Source organism: Indicator indicator, chromosome 18 (genome assembly GCF_027791375.1).
Source record: "Indicator indicator isolate 239-I01 chromosome 18, UM_Iind_1.1, whole genome shotgun sequence".
Taxonomy (NCBI): domain Eukaryota; kingdom Metazoa; phylum Chordata; class Aves; order Piciformes; family Indicatoridae; genus Indicator; species Indicator indicator.
In genome coordinates this window covers 19,913,613-19,935,524 of record NC_072027.1, presented here as the reverse complement: position 1 = coordinate 19,935,524, position 21,912 = coordinate 19,913,613, and the positions used below count along the sequence as shown (strand labels likewise).

The 21,912-nt window shown below is 51.8% G+C and overlaps 3 protein-coding genes across 3 annotated transcripts; all 3 read left to right on the top strand.

Annotated features, from left to right (window-relative positions):
• The first annotated feature begins 4,263 nt into the window (after positions 1-4,263).
• LOC128972855 (protocadherin gamma-B5-like) lies at positions 4,264-8,641 on the top strand. Its single transcript, XM_054388982.1, has 2 exons — positions 4,264-6,697; positions 8,460-8,641. Exons 1-2 carry the CDS (start codon positions 4,264-4,266, stop codon positions 8,639-8,641), a joined length of 2,616 nt encoding a protein of 871 aa, XP_054244957.1.
• Positions 8,642-8,651: 10 nt separating this feature from the next.
• LOC128972854 (protocadherin gamma-A2-like) lies at positions 8,652-11,189 on the top strand. Its single transcript, XM_054388981.1, has one exon. The coding sequence runs from the start codon at positions 8,652-8,654 to the stop codon at positions 11,187-11,189; it is 2,538 nt and encodes an 845-aa protein (XP_054244956.1).
• A 7,464-nt stretch (positions 11,190-18,653) lies between these two features.
• Positions 18,654-21,672, top strand: LOC128972853 (protocadherin gamma-B5-like). Its single transcript, XM_054388980.1, has 2 exons — positions 18,654-21,405; positions 21,602-21,672. The coding sequence occupies exons 1-2, from the start codon at positions 18,654-18,656 to the stop codon at positions 21,670-21,672; spliced, it is 2,823 nt and encodes a 940-aa protein (XP_054244955.1).
• The last annotated feature ends 240 nt before the right edge of the window (positions 21,673-21,912 follow it).

The following is a 21,912-nucleotide window of genomic DNA, read 5'->3' as shown; positions in this document are numbered from 1 at the left end:
CTGCTCATTCTGGTGGCCCTTCTCTGGACCACTTCCAACACCTCCAGATCCTTCTTGTAATAGGGGCTCCAGAACTGGCTGCAGTATTCCAGATGGGGTCTTACCAGAGCGGAGTAGAGGGGGAGAATCACCTCCCTCGACCTACTGGCTGTGCTTCTCTTGATGCAGCCAGAAATTCTGTGGGAAATATTTCTTTGAATGATGCTTCCCTTTTGTTTGAGTATGTTGAAGCATTCTGCATGGATGCAGGGCACCTGGAAGATTTCTCTGTTCTACAGTTGGAAATGCTGAAAGGTAGGTGTAAATGTTCCATTGACTTATAGTTTTTATGAGTCCCAGAGCTGTGCTCAGGTCCATTTTCCTTTTCTTGTTGTCCAAACAAAGTTGTGCCCATGGCCTTTGGTATAAACTTGTCTGTGATCCTTATTTACAGTTAAGTAAATAAGTTACAACTTATTTACAATTAAGATATTAGTCTTAAACCTGTAACATCCTCCCATGTACTTTTACAAACCAGATACCAGGCTGGGAAAGTAGTTTCCATCCATACCTTGAAGTTGTTCAGATTCCATAAAATGTCACTTTTTATCTTGTGGCTGTCCAAAAATTGGATGTTGTCAGAGGTGCAACTAAAGGCTGTGAATACAGAATGAGGATGAGAAGCAGTGAAGTGGATCAGTGTGGGTTTGACTGGGCAATGGTTTGATTTCATGCCTGGGACCACTATGATTCTGTCCTGAAAGGCAGTGACAGTGCCCCAACAATAAAGCATTTACACAATAACTGTGCATGTGGAATGATGATGCATGGGCAGACAAGCTTATACCTCTTATGTGAAATCTCTTTTATCCACATTTGTGGGATAACTGCCTAGCTTAGAGCAAAGCACTTCATTTAGTACACTTCAGGAGCAAGGTCATTTACAACCCAGAGGTGTTTATGTTAAAAAAAGATCTGCAAAGCTGACCTGAAAAATGGTTGAAGATGGGAGTCTTGTCAGGATAGTTTGGATAAAACTAATGAAGCAAGGCTGAAAAGAAAAAACAAAATTACACAGCTTCAAAACAGATTTTGAAGGCTAGAGTGCCTGACCGAATAACTTAGCCTAATTAAATTGCAATTTTAATATTAAAGTTGACACCCCTCAGATATGAAAATGAGCTAAATGAGTACAGGCTAAACAGATATGACTGTGTTACTGAACTTTCCACCCAAACCATGCTAAATGTCATCTAGAAGGCAGAGACATCTGGGGTTAGGATATTTTAAAAAAATATGAAAAGAACATCTCTCTGGGCAGCAGTAGAAGCTGCAGCAGTAGCAGCAGCTGGGATGGAAAAACTGTGGATTTAGCAGAGACCAGGACTGTTGACAGGCTGTGCTCCTTTCAAAACCAATGATGTTACTAACTTTTCCCAACTCTTTCTCCCAGCTGGAAGTTTCCACGCTTTACCTTAAAGTAAGTCAAATCCTAAGATAATAATGTTGGCAGTCCTCAGCAATTTTACTATTGATTAAGAGCACTTGTGCTCCTGTGTCTATTACAAAACTTACATAAACTCTTCAAGGCCTAACTGGAATTTCATTAAAGGGCCCAGGACATTAGAGCCATTGCCCACGGAGGACAGTGGCTCACTGCCTTCACGAGGGATGCAAGTTTTTTGTCCAGCTTTCCTCTAAGTCAGTGCGTGGACACAACTTCGTCTCTAACCTACTCCCTACTTGCTATCTGTCTTTTTCTGGCAGGGTTAATATTTTGACTTGGTAGCTGTAAGTAATACTTGGAGATCTGCAATGGTCATAGAATCATAGAATTGTTAGGGTTGGAAGGGACCTCAAGGATCATCTAGTTCCAACCCCTCTGTCACACCTCACACTAGATCAGGTTGCTCAGAGCCACATCCAGTCTGGCCTTAAAAGCCTCCAAGGATGAGGCTTCCACCACCTCCCTGGGCAACCTGTTCCAGTGTGTCACCACCCTCATGGTGAAGAATTTCTTCCTACCATCCAATGTGAATCTACCCATTTCTAGTTTGCAGTTTATGTGGGGTTGGAGTGAAAGAACAATGATATAGGTGTAGAACATGTTACAGTTCTGTTGTGATACCTCCATCATCCATCTGTATCTGCTTGTAAAAGTTTGATGAAGAGTTTCATAAAAGCCATTGTTACATTTTCCCACCCTTGACCTTTCTTCAGACTTTGATTTCTCACAGGCCATTGTTCATATTTTCCATTTGGGGATTCTTATTTTACAGTTTGGTTTGGGATTTTGTTGTGTTGGTGGGGTTTTGGGTGTTTGCTTGTTTGTTTTCCAGCAAGTACAGACTTGCCTTGGCAACCACATGAAGACAGTGTTGTGTACAAAGAAAGTGAAACAGAAATGGGAGATAACATTGAGTCTCTCATAACATCATATTCTCAGATAAGTTCTCTGATAAGACATTTACACTTCTTGTGGAGATGGACAAGCAGCAAAATATAAAAAATAACAAGAACTGATGAATTTGCAAAACCACACACCCCTACCATATAGTCCAAATTAAGATTTTAAGGCTTCACTTGAAGTTTCAGACCTTAGTGGCTTTCAAGTGCTGTGGCACATGAATTTTCAAAGTAGGATTTTGGCAAAGCATCTGTACATACCAGTAGCCCAAGTCAGAGCTTCTGATTTTGTTTATTAATCATCAGAAATTGTTGAGAGATTTGATCTTCTGCTTTACAACAAGGTGGAGAACACTTTCACACATAATTACCCATTGCTTACTTCAGGTGTGTTATAAGCACCACACAAGATCAATGAGCATTATTGCATTGTAGCAGTGACCTCTGATCTTCTCTGAAAAGTTCAGGAACATAGTACAGACTGTGCAGTGCTGCTGGCCAGCCCCAGCTACCTGTGAATTGTTCTTATGTGTTTTAGGACTGCAAGAATACAGGGCTCTCTCTGTGATTTCCTACACTGCACAGCAGTGAGTAACCAGCCCCAGGTGGGTCAGTGGGAGGTATTTGATTTGGCCTCCTTGCTTTAGTGAAGTGCCAGAGAGTTTTGTTGTTTCTATTAAAGTCTTCTGTTCAGTTAAAGGAAACCTTCCACTCCCCTGTGAGATACCCAGCTTATATGTTGAAGACTAACTGACTTTCCAGGTGCTCTGTCAATGAGTTTTTAAGGCTGAATTGTGACAAAGCTTTTGAAAACCAAATCCCACCCCACTGAGATCAGATGAAGGTCTTGAGATTGTATATTGTCAGAAATGACTGAAAACTTTTTATCTGATCATGCTGTCTTTAAATGAGCTGGGCAGGATGAGGATGGGATTTTTACCTAGAAGCTCCCAAAATCAGAGAGAGAAAAGTGAAGCTGAGTCTTAGAGCAGGCTTCAGGTGTTGGAAGTTTCATCCAAGAACACTGAAGATTTCTCTAGAAGGAAGAAGAGTTAGTGTCAGGATGTGCATGGGGCAAAGAGTTCATAGGTTTGCACTTCTTTTTTCTCTGCCACTTGTGTGCTGTGACATTGGTCTGAGGCCAGGTCTGCTACTTTTAGGTTTCATGTTTCTACATCAATGGTAATTCTTGCTGTCAATCAGAATCAAACCTGAGCTTTTGAGAGTAAAATTATATCACCCTCTGCATGGGCTTCAGAGACATATGTGCACCTTCAATAAGGTCTGAAAACATACCTGAGGAAGGTTTTTATTGCATTGTCAAAGATTTTTTTCTTTCTTTTCATACCAAATCAGGCCACAATCCCTAAAATATTTCAAAGTTCCTAATACTCCCTTAAAACCCTGCTGCACCTACAAAAAACTTTCAGACACTGCTGGTGGTGTTAATATGAATAGCGTCCCTGATAGTAATTAAGCAAGTCCTGTGTTTCTGGATGCTAATAAACGTTAGATCCCAAAGCCGGCTGCAGCCCTTAAGCAGTGCCCAGAACCCGATCCACGGTGGTGGCGACTATGAGGCGGCTGCGGTGGCGTCGCGGCGCCTCCAGGTGCCGCTGTTGCCCGACGCGAAGCCGCGCTGGAGCCGTAGCCGCAGCCACCGCAGCGTCCAGTCCCTCAGGCTGCTCGCTCGCTCGGCGGCGGCGAGAAGAGCAATCGGTGCGGACAGCAGAGACGAGAGGCGTGACAGGGAGCAGAGGCGTTCGGGCCGGAGCCGACATCGCTGCCCTCCAGCGATCCCAACGCTCTCTGCCGAGACTGGCTGGAAGGGAGTGAGCGCAGCGACAGGAGGGGGGAGTAAGACGAGTGCTACCCACAATGGCGACCAGGCAGAGCACGGGCCGGGGGCGGCAGCGAGCAGCCGAGAGAGTGCTGCTGCTGCTGCCGGCTGTGCTGCTGAGCTTGTGCTGCCGGGCGGCGCCGGAGCCTATCCACTACTCAATCCCCGAGGAGCTGAGCAGAGGTTCGCTGGTGGGGCCGCTGGCGCGGGATCTAGGGCTGAGCCCAGCAGAGCTGCCGGCACGCAAACTGCGTCTCAGCGCCGAGAAGCAATACTTCAGCGTGAGCGGAGACACCGGCAACCTGTACGTGAGCGAGAGGCTGGACCGGGAGGAGATGTGCGGCGAGGCTCCTACCTGTTCCGTCAGCTTCGAGACACTGGTGGACAACCCGCTCAATGTTTTCCATGTCGAAGTGGCCATCCAGGACATCAACGACAACGCACCGCGCTTCCTCCAAGACCATTTCCAGCTGGAAATCAACGAGTTCACTTCTCCCGGTGCCCGCTTTTACTTGGGCATGGCAGAAGATGCGGACGTCGGCAGCAACTCCCTGCAGGGCTGCGAACTGGAGACCAACAGGTACTTTGAGGTGGAGGTGAAAGAGAAGCAGGACGGCAGCAAGTTTGCGGAGCTGGTGCTGCGCCAAGCGCTGGACCGGGAGAGCGAACAGAGCCTGCGGCTGGTGCTGACGGCGCTGGACGGCGGCGACCCGCCCCGCAGCGGCACCGCCCAGCTCTATATCAACGTCACCGATGCCAACGACAACGCCCCCGTGTTCGCGCAGAACCGGTACCGAGTGAGCCTGCGCGAGGACTCGCCGCCGGGCTCCATGGTGCTGAATGTCTCGGCCACCGACGCTGATGCTGGAAGTTACGCCCACATCACTTACGGCTTCGGGAAAATGCCAGCCAAGGTGCTTCAGAAGTTCGCGGTGGATGCAGAGATAGGGATCATCACTCTGCAGGAAGCGCTGGACTTTGAGGATACACGCACATTCAGCTTGGCCGTGGAGGCAACGGACGGCGGGGGGTTGAGGGCACACTGCGAAGTGGAGATTGAGGTGCTGGACGTGAACGACAATGCACCAGAAGTAACACTGACGTCAGTATCGAGTTCGGTCCCCGAGGACGCTCCGGTCGGCACGGTGGTGGCGCTGGTGAAAGTAAGGGACCGTGACTACGGGGAGAACGGCCAGGTGCGGTGCGAGCTGTCAGGAGAGGCGCCGCTGTCGCTCGTGGCGTCCTCGGGAGGTTCGTACAAGGTGGTGACGGCGAGCGCGCTGGACCGGGAGCAGGCAGCCGAGCACCGAGTGACGCTGGTGGCCATGGACAGGGGCAGCCCGGCGCTGTCGAGCCGCGCGGCGCTGGTGCTGGAAGTGTCGGACGTGAACGACAACTCGCCGGTATTCGAGGAGGAGGTCTACAGCGCCTACATGGCCGAGAACAACGCGGCGGGAGCGCCTGTGCTGCGCGTGCTGGCACGAGATGCGGACGCGGGCGCCAACGGGCGCGTCAGCTACTGGCTGGAAGGCGGCAGAGAAGGCACGACGCCGCCGCCGGTGTCAGTGGATGCGCAGAGCGGCGCCGTGTACGCGCAGCGCTCCTTCGACTATGAGCAGTGCCGCGAGTTCACGGTGACGGTGCGGGCACAGGACGGCGGGGTGCCGGCGCGCAGCTCTACGGCCACGGTGCGCATCTTGGTGCTGGACCGCAACGACAACACGCCGCGTGTGCTGTGGCCGACGGCGGCGTCGGCAGGAGGCGAGGCGCCGCCGTTCGAGGTGGTGCCGCGCACGGCCGAGGTGGGCTACCTGGTGGCCAAGGTGGTGGCGGTGGACGCGGACGCAGGGCGCAACGCGTGGCTGTCGTACGAGCTGCTGCAGGCGCCGGAGCCGGCGCTCTTCCGCCTGGGGCTGCACAGCGGCGAGGTGCGCACGGCGCGGGCCGTGTCGGAGCGCGACGCGGCCAAGCAGCGCCTGGTGGCGCTGGTGAAGGACCATGGGCAGCCGGCGCTATCGGCCACGGCCACGCTGCACGTGGTGCTGGCCGAGAGCTTGCAGGAGGCGCTGCCGGAGCTGAGCGAGCGGCCGGCGGGCACGGACTCGCCGGCGGAGCTGCAGTTCTACCTGGTGCTGGCGCTTGCTCTGCTGTCGGCGCTCTTCCTGCTCAGCCTGGTGCTGGCGCTGCTGTCGCGGCTGCGGAGGGCCGGGCCGCCCGCCGTCCTGCGCTGCCTTGGCGGGCAGCGGTTTTCTCTGGCTGGCGCCGCCTTCCCGGCCAACTTCTGCGAGGGCACCTTGCCCTACTCCTACAACCTGTGCGTGTCTCCGGGACGCGCCCTCACCGAGGTCGCTTGGCTCCGGCCACCGCTGCCAGCGGAGGAGCTGCTGGGCGGGGAGTCCTGCAGGACGCCGAGCCCGAACAGCCGCCCCGACGCGGGAGACCCACCCACCGCCCCCGACGCACCTGAGGTCGGTAAGCCCGAGCTTCCTCCTTTTTCTTTTTGACCCTTTCTGAACCTCCGTCCTCGTTACCCTTGAACACTGGTCCGTGTCTGTGTAAACGAAGGAATGAAGGAAGGAACGGAGTCTATCCCTTCCACTCAGACCAGACAGGTAGCAGCAACATTTAACTTTATTTTACTGTGAACGCTCTAAGTAATGATTCTGCTTGACAAACTTAGGTAAACATGCTCTAGGCTTCATGTTGGCGATTTTTCGTTGCTGGAAAGTGCTTCATTTAGCCCTGAAAGGAGTTACAGATAGTTCCTTGTAGACGAATATGTAAAATGTATTGGTTGTGTAAATCAGTAACGGTGAAGGTGGTAAATTAAGGCTCTATGACCTAGTCGTGATAATGTGTTGGACCCTTTTTAGTGAAGTTTTTTCATTCATGGTCGATTATTTAGAAAACCAACCTGTGGTTTATCCATGAAAGGAGTAGTTGCACTGTGTTCCTCCCTTCCCTCGTCTGCCGAGTGCTGTCCCATTATTTGGAGAAGGCTGCCTTCGAAATAGTAACATTAATGGCACAGATACATTTTATGCAGGCGTGAGTTTTGCACGTTCTTTGCGCTTTGCTTTTCCCCGGGTGGTAGTTCCGGTTTTTAAACCCTTCCTCTTTGTCTTTCATGCATATATGAGGGTGCTGAATGAAATGTCAGTGAATAATTATAAAATAATTCGGGTTTCTCAGCTATTTTTTGCTACAATTGTTGCGCCTGCCTCTACTAATTCTGATAATGACTCGACAACGACAAGCAATTTACCTACAACAGCACATTTAATTAGGCGGATTTACAAATGATCCTGAGTTCATGCTGAGCAGCTCTACTTGTCCTCTGCCTAGTAAAGTTTAAATCGTTGCAGTCCTTTACACCTTGATTTCTAATGAAAGAAAGCCCGTTCATAGCCCTTCAGGCTGTCGGATTATTCGTTTAATTATAAATTTCTGTATAAGTACAAACCCTCAAAATGTGTTCCTTACAAGGTCATTTCGGGTGCTTCCTGTCTGCTGGGTAGTTGTGGTACAACCAGCGCGAAGTGACTTTCAGCCTGATACCGAGACGCGTGGCAGAAAATGATTTTCGAGCATCAGGGGGACCTCTTCCTAGAGCGTGTTCGCAGGAAGATCTTGTAGGGAGAGATAACAGAGCCCATGATGTGTGATGGTGAATTGCAGTATTTCGAGCCAAGTTCTTGACGATTTGGTTAATGAGTTAAGGCTCGTATAATTTTGCACGTCACATTACGGAATATAAATACGATGTTTTACAGACGTCACCCTAAGGAAATCAGTTTTCCCGTGTACAGTAGTAACAAGAGTATTTAAAGAAATGAACAGCTCCGAGAAAAGCCAAAGAAGGAAGACTCAGTTTGAGGAAGGGTTCATTACTGCTTTATTCTGTTGCCCGGGAGTGTGGGGAATTAATTTAGCCGTGTGAAGCTTTTGGATCTGCAGAAACGGTGTGAGGCAAATTTAATTCAAGCACAACTTCTAGAAAAACTGTGAAAGGGTGAGGGAAAAGTAATCACGAGAGGTACAAAAAGCTGTGAAATTCGTGATGGAGATGTTGAGATAAGGATGGTTGGATTCTCAACATCATATTCCGATAACAAGATCATATATCACCATTAAAAACCATCTGCGAGCAGTGCCGTGTGGCTGCCGTTCCGGGAGGAGGCTGCGGGCGCCGCTGTTGACCGATAAGGAGCCAGAGGAAGCCGGAGCACTGCAGGCAGCCCCGCCCGCTGCGGCCCAGCTCGCTCGCTGGCTGGCTCGGGATCGGAGCTGTCTGCAAGCGTCCCCGCGGTGCGGAGCCGAGCTGCAGAGAACCAAAGGTGTCGCCAAAAGCGGCAGCGGGGGAGCGACAGAGGGGAGCCGGAGCCACAGGCGGATCTCGATCCGTTGTGGCGGTGAGGCGGCAGAGATGTGTGCGGCGGGGAGGCTCTGGGGCCGGCGAGCGCAGGCCTTGCTGTGCTGCGTTCTGCTGTCGATATGGGAAGCGACGTGGGGGCAGCTGCGGTACTCGGTGCCGGAGGAGATGCCCAAGGGCTCTTTCGTGGGAGACGTGGCCAAAGACCTGGGGCTGCAGATGGCGGGAATCCGGGAGAGTGGCATCCGCATCTTGGACAGAGGTAGGACGCAGTATTTCTCTCTTCACGGGAAGACGGGACATTTGGTGACGGCGGAGAGGATAGACAGAGAGCAGCTGTGCCGGCTGGTGGAGAAATGCGTGCTGCGGTGTGAGCTGATAGTGGAGGAGGAAATGCAGGTGTACGGAGTCGAAGTGGAGATCACGGACATTAACGACAATGCCCCCAGCTTCAAGGATGTTGTTATGGAGGAGAAAATGAGCGAGATGACAGCCCCTGGGTCACGATTTCCTCTGGCCGAGGCTCATGACCCAGACTCCGGACAGAATTCCTTCCTGAGCTACGAGCTGAGCGGTGACGAGTACTTCTCACTGGCTGTGCAGGCGGGCCCTGATGGTGATTTGCGACCTGAGCTGGTGTTGGCCAAGGCACTGGACCGGGAGAAGGCTGCATTTCACGAGCTGTTGCTAAGGGCACAGGATGGTGGAGAGCCGTCCCGGACGGGCACGGCACGGATCCGCGTGTCTGTGCTCGACGCGAACGACAATGCTCCCGTGTTCAGTCCGGTAGAGTACACAGTGCGTGTGCCCGAGGACATGCCCATGGGTTCCACCCTCGTCACCGTCACGGCAACCGACCCTGACGAGGGAATGAACGGGCATGTGAAATATTCACTAAAGAAAGCAACAGACATGGCATCAGAGATTTTCAAACTTAACTCTGACACTGGTGTGATCACACTAGTGCAGAAATTGGACTTCGAGGAAGGTTACTCATACGAACTGGAAGTTCAGGCACGGGACGGTGGAGGCCTTTCTGACAAAGCAATAGTTATGATCACGGTGACCGATGAGAACGACAACACACCCGAACTGATTATCTCCTCGGCCGTGAACGAGATTTCTGAGGATGCCCCGTCAGGAACGGTGGTGGCCCTACTGCACGTGCAGGACCGGGACTCGGGGGCTAACGGACTGGTGCGGTGCTCACTGGACGCCGGCGTCCCATTCCGTCTGGAGAAGTCTCTTGAGGACTACTACCGTGTGGTGACGACAAAGGAGATGGACCGGGAGGAGGTGTCGGAGTACAACGTGACGGTGAGGGCGGCCGACGGCGGGTCGCCGTCGCTGTGGAGCAGCACGGTGCTAACCCTCAAGGTGCTGGACGTGAACGACAACGCGCCGGTGTTCAGCGAGGCGAGCTACAGCGCCCGGCTGCCCGAGAACAACGCGGCGGGCACGCTGGTGCTGACGGTGCGGGCGCGGGACGCGGACTGGGGGCAGAACGCACGCGTGCGGTACCGGCTTAGCGACGGGCGAGTGCGGGGCGTGCCGCTGTCGTCGTACGTGTCGGTGCAGGCGGAGACGGGCGCGCTGTACGCGCTGCGCTCGTTCGACTACGAGGAGGTGCGCGAGGTGGGGCTGTGGGTGGTGGCGGAGGACAGCGGCTCGCCGGCGCTGAGCAGCAACGTGTCGGTGCGGCTCGTGATCGTGGACGAGAACGACAACGCGCCGCAGGTGCTGTACCCGCCGGCAGTGCCCGTGTCCGGGGCCGGTGTGGGTGGGTGGTCGGGGGTGGAGCTGGCGCCGCGGTCGTCGGAGCCCGGGGCGCTGGTGGCCAAGGTGGTGGCGGTAGACGCGGACGCGGGGCAGAACGCGTGGCTGTCGTACGAGCTGGCGAAGGCGACGGAGCCGGGGCTGTTCCGCGTGGGGCTGCACAGCGGCGAGGTGCGCACTGCGCGCTTCCCGCTGGCCCGCGACGCTGCCCGGCAGAGCCTGGTGGTGCTGGTGAAGGACCACGGGCGGCCGGCGCTGTCGGCTACGGCCACGCTGACAGTGGTGCTGGCCGAGAGCGTGGCAGAGCTGCTGGCCGAGCTGGGCAGTGAGGCAGCGGCGGCGGGGCCGGGCGAGGCGGCGGGCAGCCTGACGCGCTGGCTGGTGCTGGCCGTGGCGGCCGTCTCCTGCCTCTTCCTCGCCTTCCTGCTGCTGCTGCTGGCATTGCGCCTGCGGGGCTGGCGCCGCTCGCAGTTGCCTCCGGCGGCGGGCGGTGCCTTGCGCGGCGTCCCGGCCACGCACTTCGTGGGCATCGACGGCGTCCGTGCCTTCCTGAGCTCCTACTCACATGAAGTGTCCCTCACTGCCGACTCCCGTAAGAGCCAGTTCCGCTTGTCGCCCGGCAGCTGCTGCGACACCCTCCCAGCCTGCCCGCCGCCTGCTGAACCCACAACACTGCTCGGTGAGGACCCTGCCAGCGTCTGCTCACACGACCCAAACGGTACCACGGTGAGTGACTCTTCACAGACTTTCTCCCACATTGCTCTCTCTGTTGCTGATGTTCCTCTGCCGTCCCCTCACCCTGCTTTGTCTGGGTAGGATTCCTGACAGGGAAGGCAAATTTTCCTGCAGCACAGTCCTGTGGTTGTAGGCTCATGTAGCATGACAGTGGTGTGGAAGGCAGGAGAAGTGGCAGGCTGCTGTTGGCTGGAATTCGGCTAGATTCAGGCTTCGTTGTTTTATCCTTTGCCAAGTGCCAGGTTGTTATTGTGTCCCTTGACATATAATACTGATTTTTCTGACAGAATGAGCTGACCTGACAATATGTGATGCATTGTTATCTAGTGGATGTTTCTGTTATGAAGAGGGTCAGACATCTTCCTGACAGAAGAGATTGTCTTTGAATAGAGCATTAGAACCCCCATATGTAACTTAACTGCTCGTGTTTTCTATTCTTCTCTGTCTCTCTCTTTCTCCCTGGTGATATTCAAAGCAATGATGCCTTGATATTTGCTTGAGCTTTGATCGTTTTGCTTTGAGCAGAGAAATGGGCCGAGTAACAACTGGTCCCTCTACAATGCCTTTGTGTGTGTTGTGAAGATGAAAAAGAATTGTGAGAATTCTAACTCTTTGAGGAAACATGCATGGCTGCATGTGAAGAGCTGCTGGAGAAAATGGGAGATGTGTTTTGTTCATTCATCACATCATCTCGTACTGTCAACTTATTTAGATGTGCCTAGTCTCGTTATGATAAGAGATAGAAGAGGACTGGATGGAGGAGATTTAAGTTGCAGAGTGAGATAGAAGGAGCAGGAGTTTGATCTTGTAAAGTTGGTCACTGACCCAGTCTTGTCTGGAGGACAGCTCCTTGTTTACTTTTAGACCTCTGTTTTTTCTTCCCTGAGCAAAAGCATTTGTGAGCAGACAAATGTATCTTCCTTCTTAACACAGAGTTACAAAGAAATCTGCATGAATTATGTAGTGTGATGGTGGTGAAACTTGAAGAGAAATGGTCTGGGCACCTTTTATGTCATGTACTCGAAATTTCTGAAGGTCAAAGAACACCCTGCAAGTGGTGAAGGCCTGGAAATGCAAGTTCTGGGAACTGGGCCTGAAAAGCTGTTCAAAGGGCCAAGGAAATGTGGTTCTCCTTTCCCATGGGAACTTTGGGAAGAGCAAATTGTGTATTTGCTACCTACTAAATACCTGAATTGTGGACCATGTCATTATTTCTACAACTATTTTGAGATCACTCCCTTTGTGCTTGTGTTAACTTCTTACTACGCTCATTGTCATGATCTGAAGGTGGGTCTTTGATGATATGTGGATAACCGTACCTAGTACATTTTGTCTTTCATGTTTGCAGACATAAAGAAAAAGACTTCTATAGATTTGTTTCCTCAATGTGTTGCTGGAAGAAATGTTCTTGCTTGTCACATAGACATGGTGAGAAGTCAAATATTATCTATGGTCAGAGGAAGTTCCCTGAGAATGTTTTCTTTTGATGGAGTCTCTTTGTGAATGATGAAAATTAATGATAGTAATGTGAGCAGTAAAGGGTTTGAGAATAATATGGAGGGTGCTGTGTGTGAGGGGGTACTGTAGAGATATGGTGTGTGTTTTGTCAGTTCCCAGGGTTCATGGCTATAGACTACATAAAATCAGTCTTGAGGTGTGTGGCAGTTTGGGCTGGGTGCCCCCTGCCACTGCTGCATGAGATACACCTCTGGTGTCCCAGGTGCCCACCCAGTAGGGGTGGACACAGGAAACGGCGTATTTCTACCCATAAATCCTGTGCCCTATAAAGACATCGGCAGAGTCATTCTCCTCCTCTTTCTTCCTTCTCTGCTCCCCTGGGAGATGTCCTCTCTTATCGGGTAATGCCAGGGGAGTATCCTCAAGGCCTCTTAGGCCTGACTAGGCCTAATGCCAGGAGGAGAATGGAGGGGGGGGGGGGGGCAGTCTCAGACCTGGCCAGCCTGAGACTTGCCTAGCAGCGGGAGAAACGAGGGGGAAGAAAAGAGGCCTGGGGGTTTTGGGTAGACCCTCAGGTGGGAGGAGGGAAGGATTGGGAAACCTCTGGGTACTATGTAAGGAACTCTGTATGCTTTAGGATGTTCTTTTCCACTATGCTTTGTAGTTTGTAGGTTTTTTTCTGTATTTTCACCAATTGCTTTTCCACTTAAACTTTCCATCACTCTCCAATCCGTTTGCGTGTGTCATTCTTTTGTCCCTTTCGGGGCAAGAGATGTTCTGGCTGGCCTCAAACCAGCACAAGGTGGATAGTGTCCAGCTTAGAATCTGACTGGCCAAGTTGTGGGTTTATAAGTATCAATTCCTGGATTTAGTTCATGAACATAAACCTACAATTCATGTTAAGCCTTGAGTGTCCAAGTTGCTCAATGTCCTGGTGTTATGGTGTCTTTGAGTTGATGCCTCTGCATGTAGATTAGGCACAGAAGCTACATTATCATAAGCCTGAGCTTGAGAAAGTGGCCTCTGAGAAGGTGTTTACTCTTGGGGCTCTATAGCTGTGGCATACGAGCAGGCCACAGAGTGAAAAAAAAAAAAATTGTTGGGAGCTGATGAGTATTTCTTAAAAACAAGCCACCTACTGCATGGTTCAGAGTGAGACCACACTTGCAGTGAAGACCAAGAAGACTTCCTGGTAAGTTTCTCTGACACTTTCTCTTTTAATGCCTCCTTGCCTTGCTTGTCTGATTTGTGGTTTGTTTTCATTTCCTTGGTTTCCTGTCTATATTGGTTTACTTGTCACTAGCAGCACAGCTTTGTTTAGCAGTGCATTGTGTGTTAGTGCCTCTTGGTCCAGCGGGTGTGACAGGCAGATGTGAGAGTCTCTTTGTGCTCTGCTATTGTTGGGGGCAACAGATGTAACCATTACTTTAGCAGAAGTGGCATCTCTGTGGAAAAGAGCATGTGACAAAAGAGGGGAGCAGATTCCCCTTAGCCATTAGTTTGATGACCCTGTCTCTATCAGATGACTGCTCCTCTTTTATTCTGGATGTTTATCATTCCCGGGCTTCAGAATCCTCCTGTTTCTTCTTGGGGTGTTGGTGAGTGTATAAATGTATCTCCCTTCTTGCTGTGACCATAATGGTTTATCCTCGCATGATATGTTTTTGCCAGTTATGAGAAGGTCAGAAACAAACCTGCAGGTTGTGTAGCATTGGAGACAAGACTCAGGGGAGATCTGTTAGAGCAGAGCAGGACATAGAATAAGAGATTGTCATTTATGTTCTCATGGTTAACACACCCATGTTCCTGATAGAGTAGCATGCAATTTGAGTGTCCTCAGTAAGTTGGGCCTAAAGAAATCTTATTCCACCTGACTCATTAATTGCTGCATGCTTCTCCTACCTTGCTTGCTGTCATGAACTACAGCTCAACTTCAGGGTGTCTGCTCACACGGGGAATGTCACATCTTGCCAATTGTCTGAATGCAGGAGCAGTTCCTGTACACACCTTTGGTGTTTACAACTGTAAAGAGGAAGGGTTTCATAGCTGTATGTGTGCTCCTAGACACATTTGTGTGCACAGTAAGAATGGAGTGTTGGAGTCTATCTGCACACAATGAAGATCAACAAAAACATTGCTGTCTACAACGGTTTGAGGAGACTCGTCAAGGTGTTTTGTGTGATGAAGTACTGGTGGAGACATGGCTTGTGCTTTGTCAATTATCAGGGCTTACAGCTGGCCCACAGAAAATGAGTCTGTGAAAATGTGTTATTTTGCAATATCACTTTGCTCAGACTCCAGCTGGCCAAGCTGTGAGTTTGTCACATTCCAGTTGCATGATGATTCCAGTGAATGGTAGGTATTTGGCACAGATGCAAACTCTGCATTGAGGTGATGGTATCTTCCAAGTTGCCATCATACTGGAGAAAGATGATGTTGCCTTTCAGCAGCTATTTGGATGATCTGACTTTAACCGACTTCCATATTACTGATGGCCCTTTGAACCTTTGGGGGTTCTTCAAATTCCATGGGATAAGCAGGAATTTCTCTTTGCATGTACCTGTATTGTGATTCCTGGGCTTCAAGAAATTGTGTGCACAACATTTCTTTCAGTGGTGTCTGTCTGCAGAGGCAGCTTTGCTGTTGTGTAATGCTTGGGCAGGGTGAAGACCTCTGCCTGTACAGACACAGAGTAGGTGAAAGAGTTGGCTGTGGTATAGTATATAATGGGTGAAAGGAAGCTGTAAAAGCTGAGTTTGTCCAAGTTGTTAAACGAGGCCTATAGCTCTGGTTCCATGGATTTTCCGTGCTTGATTATCAAAAGAAATGACTGCGAGGAACTGTGTCTGTGGTCTATGGGAGTGAGTCTTTTGTGGACTGTTTGCCACGCAGATACCTTTCTTGTGTACCTACTAGAGTTGACAGATTCAGAAGTGCTAATCCATGATTCCTAGAAGTTTCCTATTCTTGTCTTCATTCTTCTGTGTAAGTCTCAAGCTCGGCCTCATTGTGTCTGGCAACCTTTAAAGCATTAAGAGATGTCTTACAATTCCTGTGTTTGGGGAGCAGTTTCCATGCAAACCTTGAAGGTGTTCAGCTGCCAAGACAAAGACTTTGATATACTTTTATTTCCTTAAGATGCCCCTGACTGACAGGCTCTTACATCTTTGTCTGATATATACCCAGTATATGTGGTGTTGTCTGTGGTGCAACTAAAGGCTGTGAATGCAGAGCAAAGAGGATTAGAGGCTGGCTTTGAACAAGGGAATTAAGTGGGTCAACGTGATTTTGGCTGAGCAATGGTTTGATTTCATGCCTGCTGCTAAGGCCTGTGCCATTCTTCACAGTTGTAATTAGGCTTTCCTTCAGCCCTTTGTTTCTTGGAAAGACATAGTTCGTTTTTACAGTTTCTGGACACTGCTTTCACATTTGAAACTCTGAATGTTGTTTTGCAGCAAAACCTTATTTCCCTTGGGAAGTCTTCAGCCATGTGAACATAGCCTAAGATGGCCTAGCTTGAGAAAGAGGCCCATGAGAAGGTGTTTAAATTTATGGCTTCATATTTGCCTGCAGGTGATCTGGCCACAGAGTAGAAAAGGTAGCTGAGAACTGATGATTATCTCCTAAATATGACACACACCCCTGCTACATCAACAAGAGCAAGCACAGGGTTTGGCACCTGGGCCAGAACAATCCTCACTGTCCATACAGACTGGGGGATGAGGTGACAGCAGTCCTGTGGAAAAGGACTTAGGGGTTCTAATGGACAAGAAGCTGGACATGAACAGACAGTGTAAGCTTGCAGCCCAGAAGGCCAATGGCAGCCTGGGCTGCATTAAATGATGCATGGCCAGCAGACTGAGTGAGGTGATTCTGGCACTTTACTCTGCTCTGGTGAGACCTCACCTGGAGTACTGCATCCAGGTCTGGATCTCTCAATACAGGAAGTACATGGACCTGATGGAGAGGGTCCAGAGGAGGGCCATGAAAATGATCAGGGGGTTGGAGCACCTTACCTACAAAGACAGGCTGAGGCAGCTCGGCTTGTTCAGCCTGGAGGAGAGAAGGTTCTGAGAAGACCTAATAGTGGCCTTCCAATATCTGAAGAGGGCCTACAAGAAGGATGGAGAAAGACTGTTTACAAAGGCCTGTGGTGATAGGGCAAGGGGCAATGGCTTCAAACTAGAGAAGAGTGGAATTAGATTGGATATTAGAAATAAGTGCTTTACCATGAGGGTAGTGGAACACTGGAACAGGTTGCCTGGGAAGGTGGTTGGGGCTTCATCCATGGAGACACTCAAAGTGAGGCTCGACAGGTATCTGGGCAACCTGATCTAGTGGAGGATGTCCCTGCTGACTGCAGAAGGAGTTGGGCTACATGACCTTTGGAGGTCCTTTCCAGCCCAGACCATTCTATGACTCTATATGGTCCAGAGTGCACTTGAAATCTCAGTGACTGGCAGGTGCTCCTGGAATTTTATCTCTGCAGTGAGAAACATGAATACTTTCTGGTGAGTTTCTCTGACAACACTGAGTCTTGTAATGGTTCCTTGTCTTCCTGGTCCAATTTGTTTCTCTTCATTGTTTCCTCTGGATGTAAGTCTAGTTTTAAGTAGCCACTAATCTTCATTTAGCCATGTGTTGTTCTGTGTCTTGCTTATTCTCCAGTTTTTGTGAAAGGCAGGAGATGTGAAGTTATGTTTGTGTTTAGGTTTTGATATGAAGAGGAAATGAAAGCATGACTTCAGTAAAAGTGACACCTCTGTGGAACAGTGCATGTGACAAAAGAAGGGAGGAGATTTCCTTAAACTGATCCTTTGATGTTAATCAGTCTCTGTTGGATGCTTTTACATCTGACATTTCTCATTCCTGTACTTTACAATTGTATTTCTTCACAGAATCTTGCTGAGCAAATGTACATCCCTTCTTGCTGTGATCACAGTGATTGTACTCTCATGACATATCTTGCACCAAATGTGAGGGTCAGAGACAAACCTGGAAGTTGTGTAGGGTTGGATAGAAGACTCAAGAGACATCTGTTGGTGGCAGTCTATAGAGGAACAGATGGTCATTTCCCTGCTTGTCATTTCTCTCCTTTAACTGATCAGTTGTGATGCAATGTAATTTCCCTTCCTTCTGCTCATTAAGTAGTATCTGACATTCTAAGTGACCTGATCTCGGGACAGATGTGCATGCCCATGGCACATAGGAAGACAAACTTTTCTTTAAAGTCTCTTCTAAATTTGATCAGTCTTGGTTCTATGAAAGACTCGACATGGCTTGGACTTTCCCACTGTCAGACCCTCAGACATGCAAAAAAATAATTTAATGTGTCATAAACATAATAGTAAAGATAATTCTGCTACTTTACTATAGAGATGTACACTTGCCTTTGGAGTGTTCAATTCCAGGTGTAATTACTCTTCTCCCTAAAAGGAAAATGAACAGTGGAACGAACACCAGAGGCTTGTATGAACAAAATAAATAAATGCTGGGAAGACAGCAACATTTTCAATTCATTATGAAAAGAATGAAATTAATTTTAGTTTGATCTTTTTCCAGTTCTTGTTTACCCTGACACAGATATTTCTTTCTTGGTATTTGTACCAGGTAAAATAAAGATAATTGAAAATGCCTGACAGAATGATAAAAACCCTCCCTCTTGGTTTTATTAAGAGCAGCTGTGATGCCTTTTAAATTGCACTTCTGTGAATATTTCCTTCAGCTCCTCGTTGTGAGTTCAAAGAGTGACCAAAAGGACGTGACAACGAGTCTCCGTTTAAAATGCCTTTGGACTCACATTAAGCTAGCGCTTCTGGGCTTCTTTAGGTCAGTAAAATCCAGATGGCAGAGGTAGATGCCCATGGGTCTTGTATTCCCATCATCATTTTACTAAGACCACCTGAATTCCTATATTTATTTCTCTGCAATGAATATTTACTACTGACTGCTCACTGCGACTCAAGGAGACGACCTGAAGCACCTCACAGCAAATTTCGCTACTAAAGGCCTTTGGATTTCATTATACAAGTGCAGAAGCTTAAAAAAGCTGAGACAGCAAAGCTGGACCCGGAATCCCGGTTCCCTATGGTGGCGGCCGTCAGGTGGCTGCTATGGCGTCGCGCCGCCTCCAGGTGCCGCTGTTGCCCAACGCGGAGAGGAGATGGAGTCGGAGCCGCCGCAGAGTCCGCCCACCGCAGGTTCCTCGCTCGTTCGGCGCTTGCTAGAGAGGTAGGGGCACGGGCAGCAGAGAAGAGAGGCGGAGGCGATTGCAGCGGCGTCGGAGCCGGAACAGAGATCACTACCCTTCGGAGGTCGAGAGAGGCAGGAAGGAAGAGAGGTCATAGGAAGAAGGGACGACTGCGGCAAGCGCTGCCCACAATGGCGGGCAGGCAGAGCCCGAACTCGAGCCAAAGCCGGAACGCGAGCCCGGGGCGAGCAGCCAAGAGAGTGCTGCTGCTTCCCGCTGTGCTGCTAGGTTTGTGCTGCCGGGCGGCGCCGGAGCCGATCCGCTACACCATCCCCGAGGAGCTGGGCAGAGGTTCGCTGGTGGGGCCGCTGGCGCGGGACCTGGGGCTGACCCCGGCAGAGCTGCCGGCACGCAAGCTGCGTCTCAGCGCCGAGAAGCAATACTTCAGCGTGAACGGGGACACCGGCAACCTGTACGTGAGCGAGAGGCTGGACCGGGAGGAGATGTGCGGCGAGGCACCGACCTGCTCCGTCAACTTCGAGGCGCTAGCGCACAACCCGCTCAATGTTTTCCATGTCGAGGTGGCTATCCAGGACATCAACGACAACGCACCGCGATTCTTGCGAGACCATTTCCAGATGGAAATCAACGAACTGACTTCTCCTGACGCCCGCTTTTACTTAGGGATGGCCGAAGATGCGGACGTGGGCATCAACTCCCTGCAGAGCTATGAGCTGGAGACCAACAGGTATTTTGAGGTGGAGGTGAAGGAGAAGCAGGATGGCAGCAAATTCGCGGAGCTGGTGCTGCGCCGAGCGCTGGACCGGGAGAGAGAGCAGAGCCTGCAGCTGGTGCTGACGGCGCTGGACGGCGGCGACCCGCCCCGCAGCGGCACCGCCCAGCTCTATATCAACGTCACCGATGCCAACGACAACGCTCCCGTGTTCGCGCAGGACCGGTACCGAGTGAGCCTGCGCGAGGACTCGCTTCCAGGCTCCACGGTGCTAAACATCTCGGCCACCGACGCTGACGCCGGCACGAACGCCCGAATTACCTACGGCTTCGGAGAAACGCTGGCCAAGGTGCTTCAGAAATTTGTGGTGGACGCAGAGAGCGGGACCATCACGCTGCAGGAAGCGCTAGATTTCGAGGACACACGCTCTCTGAGCCTGGCCGTAGAGGCAAGGGACGGGGGCGGTCTGGTGGCACACTGCGAAGTGGAGGTGGAGGTGCTGGATGTGAATGACAACGCACCGGAAGTGATACTGACGTCCGTCTCCAGCCCGGTACCTGAGGACGCACCGGTTGGGACCGTGGTGGCCCTGGTGAAAGTGCGAGACCGTGATTCGGGGGAGAACGGTCAGGTGCGGTGCGAGCTGTCAGGAGAGGCGCCGCTGTCGCTCGTGGCATCGGCGGGAGACTCGTACAAGGTGGTGACGGCGAGCATGCTAGACCGAGAGCAGGCAGCCGAGTACCGAGTGACGCTGGTGGCCAGGGACCGGGGCAGCCCGGCGCTGTCGAGCCTCGCGGTGCTGGTGCTGGAAGTGTCGGACATGAACGACAATGCACCGCTGTTCGAGGAGGAGGTGTACAGCGCCTACGTGGCCGAGAACAACGCGGCGGGAGCGCCGGTGCTGCGCGTGCTGGCACGGGACTTGGACGCGGGAGCCAACGGGCGCGTCAGCTATTGGCTGGAAGGCGGCAGCGCAGGCTCGACACCGCCGCCGGTGTCGGTGGATATGCAGAGCGGCGGCGTGTACGCGCAGCGCTCCTTCGACTACGAGCAGTGCCGCGAGTTCACGGTGACGGTGCGGGCACAGGACGGTGGGGTGCCGGCACGCAGCTCTACGGCCACGGTGCGCATCTTGGTGCTGGACCGCAACGACAACGCGCCGCGGGTGCTGTGGCCGACGGCGGCGGCAGCAGGAGGCGAGGCGCCGCCGTTCGAGGTGGTGCCGCGCACGGCCGAGGTGGGCTACCTGGTGGCCAAGGTGGTGGCGGTGGACGCGGACGCGGGGCGCAACGCGTGGCTGTCGTACGAGCTGCTGCAGGCGCCGGAGCCGGCGCTCTTCCGCCTGGGGCTGCACAGCGGCGAGGTGCGAACGGCGCGGGCCGTGTCGGAGCGCGACGCGGCCAAGCAGCGCCTGGTGGTGCTGGTGAAGGACCACGGGCAGCCGGCGCTATCGGCCACGGCCACGCTGCACGTGGTGCTGGCCGAGAGCTTGCAGGAGGCGCTGCCGGAGCTGAGCGAGCGGCCGGCGGGTGCCGCCTCGCCGGCGGAGCTGCAGTTCTACCTGGTGCTGGCTCTGGCTCTGCTGTCGGCGCTCGTCCTGCTCAGCCTGGTGCTGGCGCTGCTGGCGCGGCTGCGGAGGACCGGGCCGCCCGACGTCCTGCGCTGCCTTGGCGGGCAGCGGTTTTCTCTGGCTGGCGCCGCCTTCCCGGCCGACTTCTGCGAAGGCACCTTGCCTTACTCCTACAACCTGTGCGTGGCTCCGGGACGCTCCTTGACCGAGGCCGCTTGGCTGCCTCCGCCTCTGCCCAGCCTGCCCGCGGAGGAACTACTTGGCGAGGAGCCTTGCGGGAAGCAGATCCCGCACAGCAGCGCCGACGCGGAAGCTCCGCCCACCCATTCCGACACCGCAGAGGTCGGTAAGCCCAAGACTTCTTACTTTTCACTCTTTCCGAGCCTTCGTGCTCTTTTGCCTTGAATTACTGCTGGATGATGTGGAGAGGGAGTACTGGCTTGTGTCTCTGTGAGCGAGGGAATGATGGAAGGAACGGGGTATCGCCCTTCCCATTACCAGTCAGGTAGCCGCGCCACTTCTTGCTTCCTCCATTGTCACAGGTTTTGTTGAAAATTTTGGCTACAATTTTGAGTTCTTTACAGTGAACGCTGTAAGTAATAATTCTGCATGAAGACGTGGTGCATGCTTCATCTTCCTTCCTGGAAAGTACTCGCATTCTCCATGAAACAAAAAAGAAGTTACGAATTGTTAATCCTAGATTAAAGTGGAAGGTTTTTTGGGTGCTTGAGTCAGTGGTAGTGAGTGCCATAAATTAATAGCGCTGTATTGACGCTCTTGGGATAATGCATGGACGCTTGTGGCTGAAGTCTTTTCATTTATGGTCGTTTAATTACCAAAGCTTTTTGCTTGA

Bases quoted from the DNA above. Each gene is read 5' to 3' on its own strand.
- LOC128972855 (XM_054388982.1), top strand. From the start codon at position 4,264: ATGGCGACCAGGCAGAGCACGGGCCGGGGGCGGCAGCGAGCAGCCGAG. The intron at 6,698-8,459 runs GTAAGCCCGAGC...GGAGCACTGCAG, and splicing joins CCCCGACGCACCTGAGGTCG to GCAGCCCCGCCCGCTGCGGC.
- LOC128972854 (XM_054388981.1), top strand. From the start codon at position 8,652: ATGTGTGCGGCGGGGAGGCTCTGGGGCCGGCGAGCGCAGGCCTTGCTG.
- LOC128972853 (XM_054388980.1), top strand. From the start codon at position 18,654: ATGGTGGCGGCCGTCAGGTGGCTGCTATGGCGTCGCGCCGCCTCCAGG. The intron at 21,406-21,601 runs GTAAGCCCAAGA...CCATTGTCACAG, and splicing joins TTCCGACACCGCAGAGGTCG to GTTTTGTTGAAAATTTTGGC.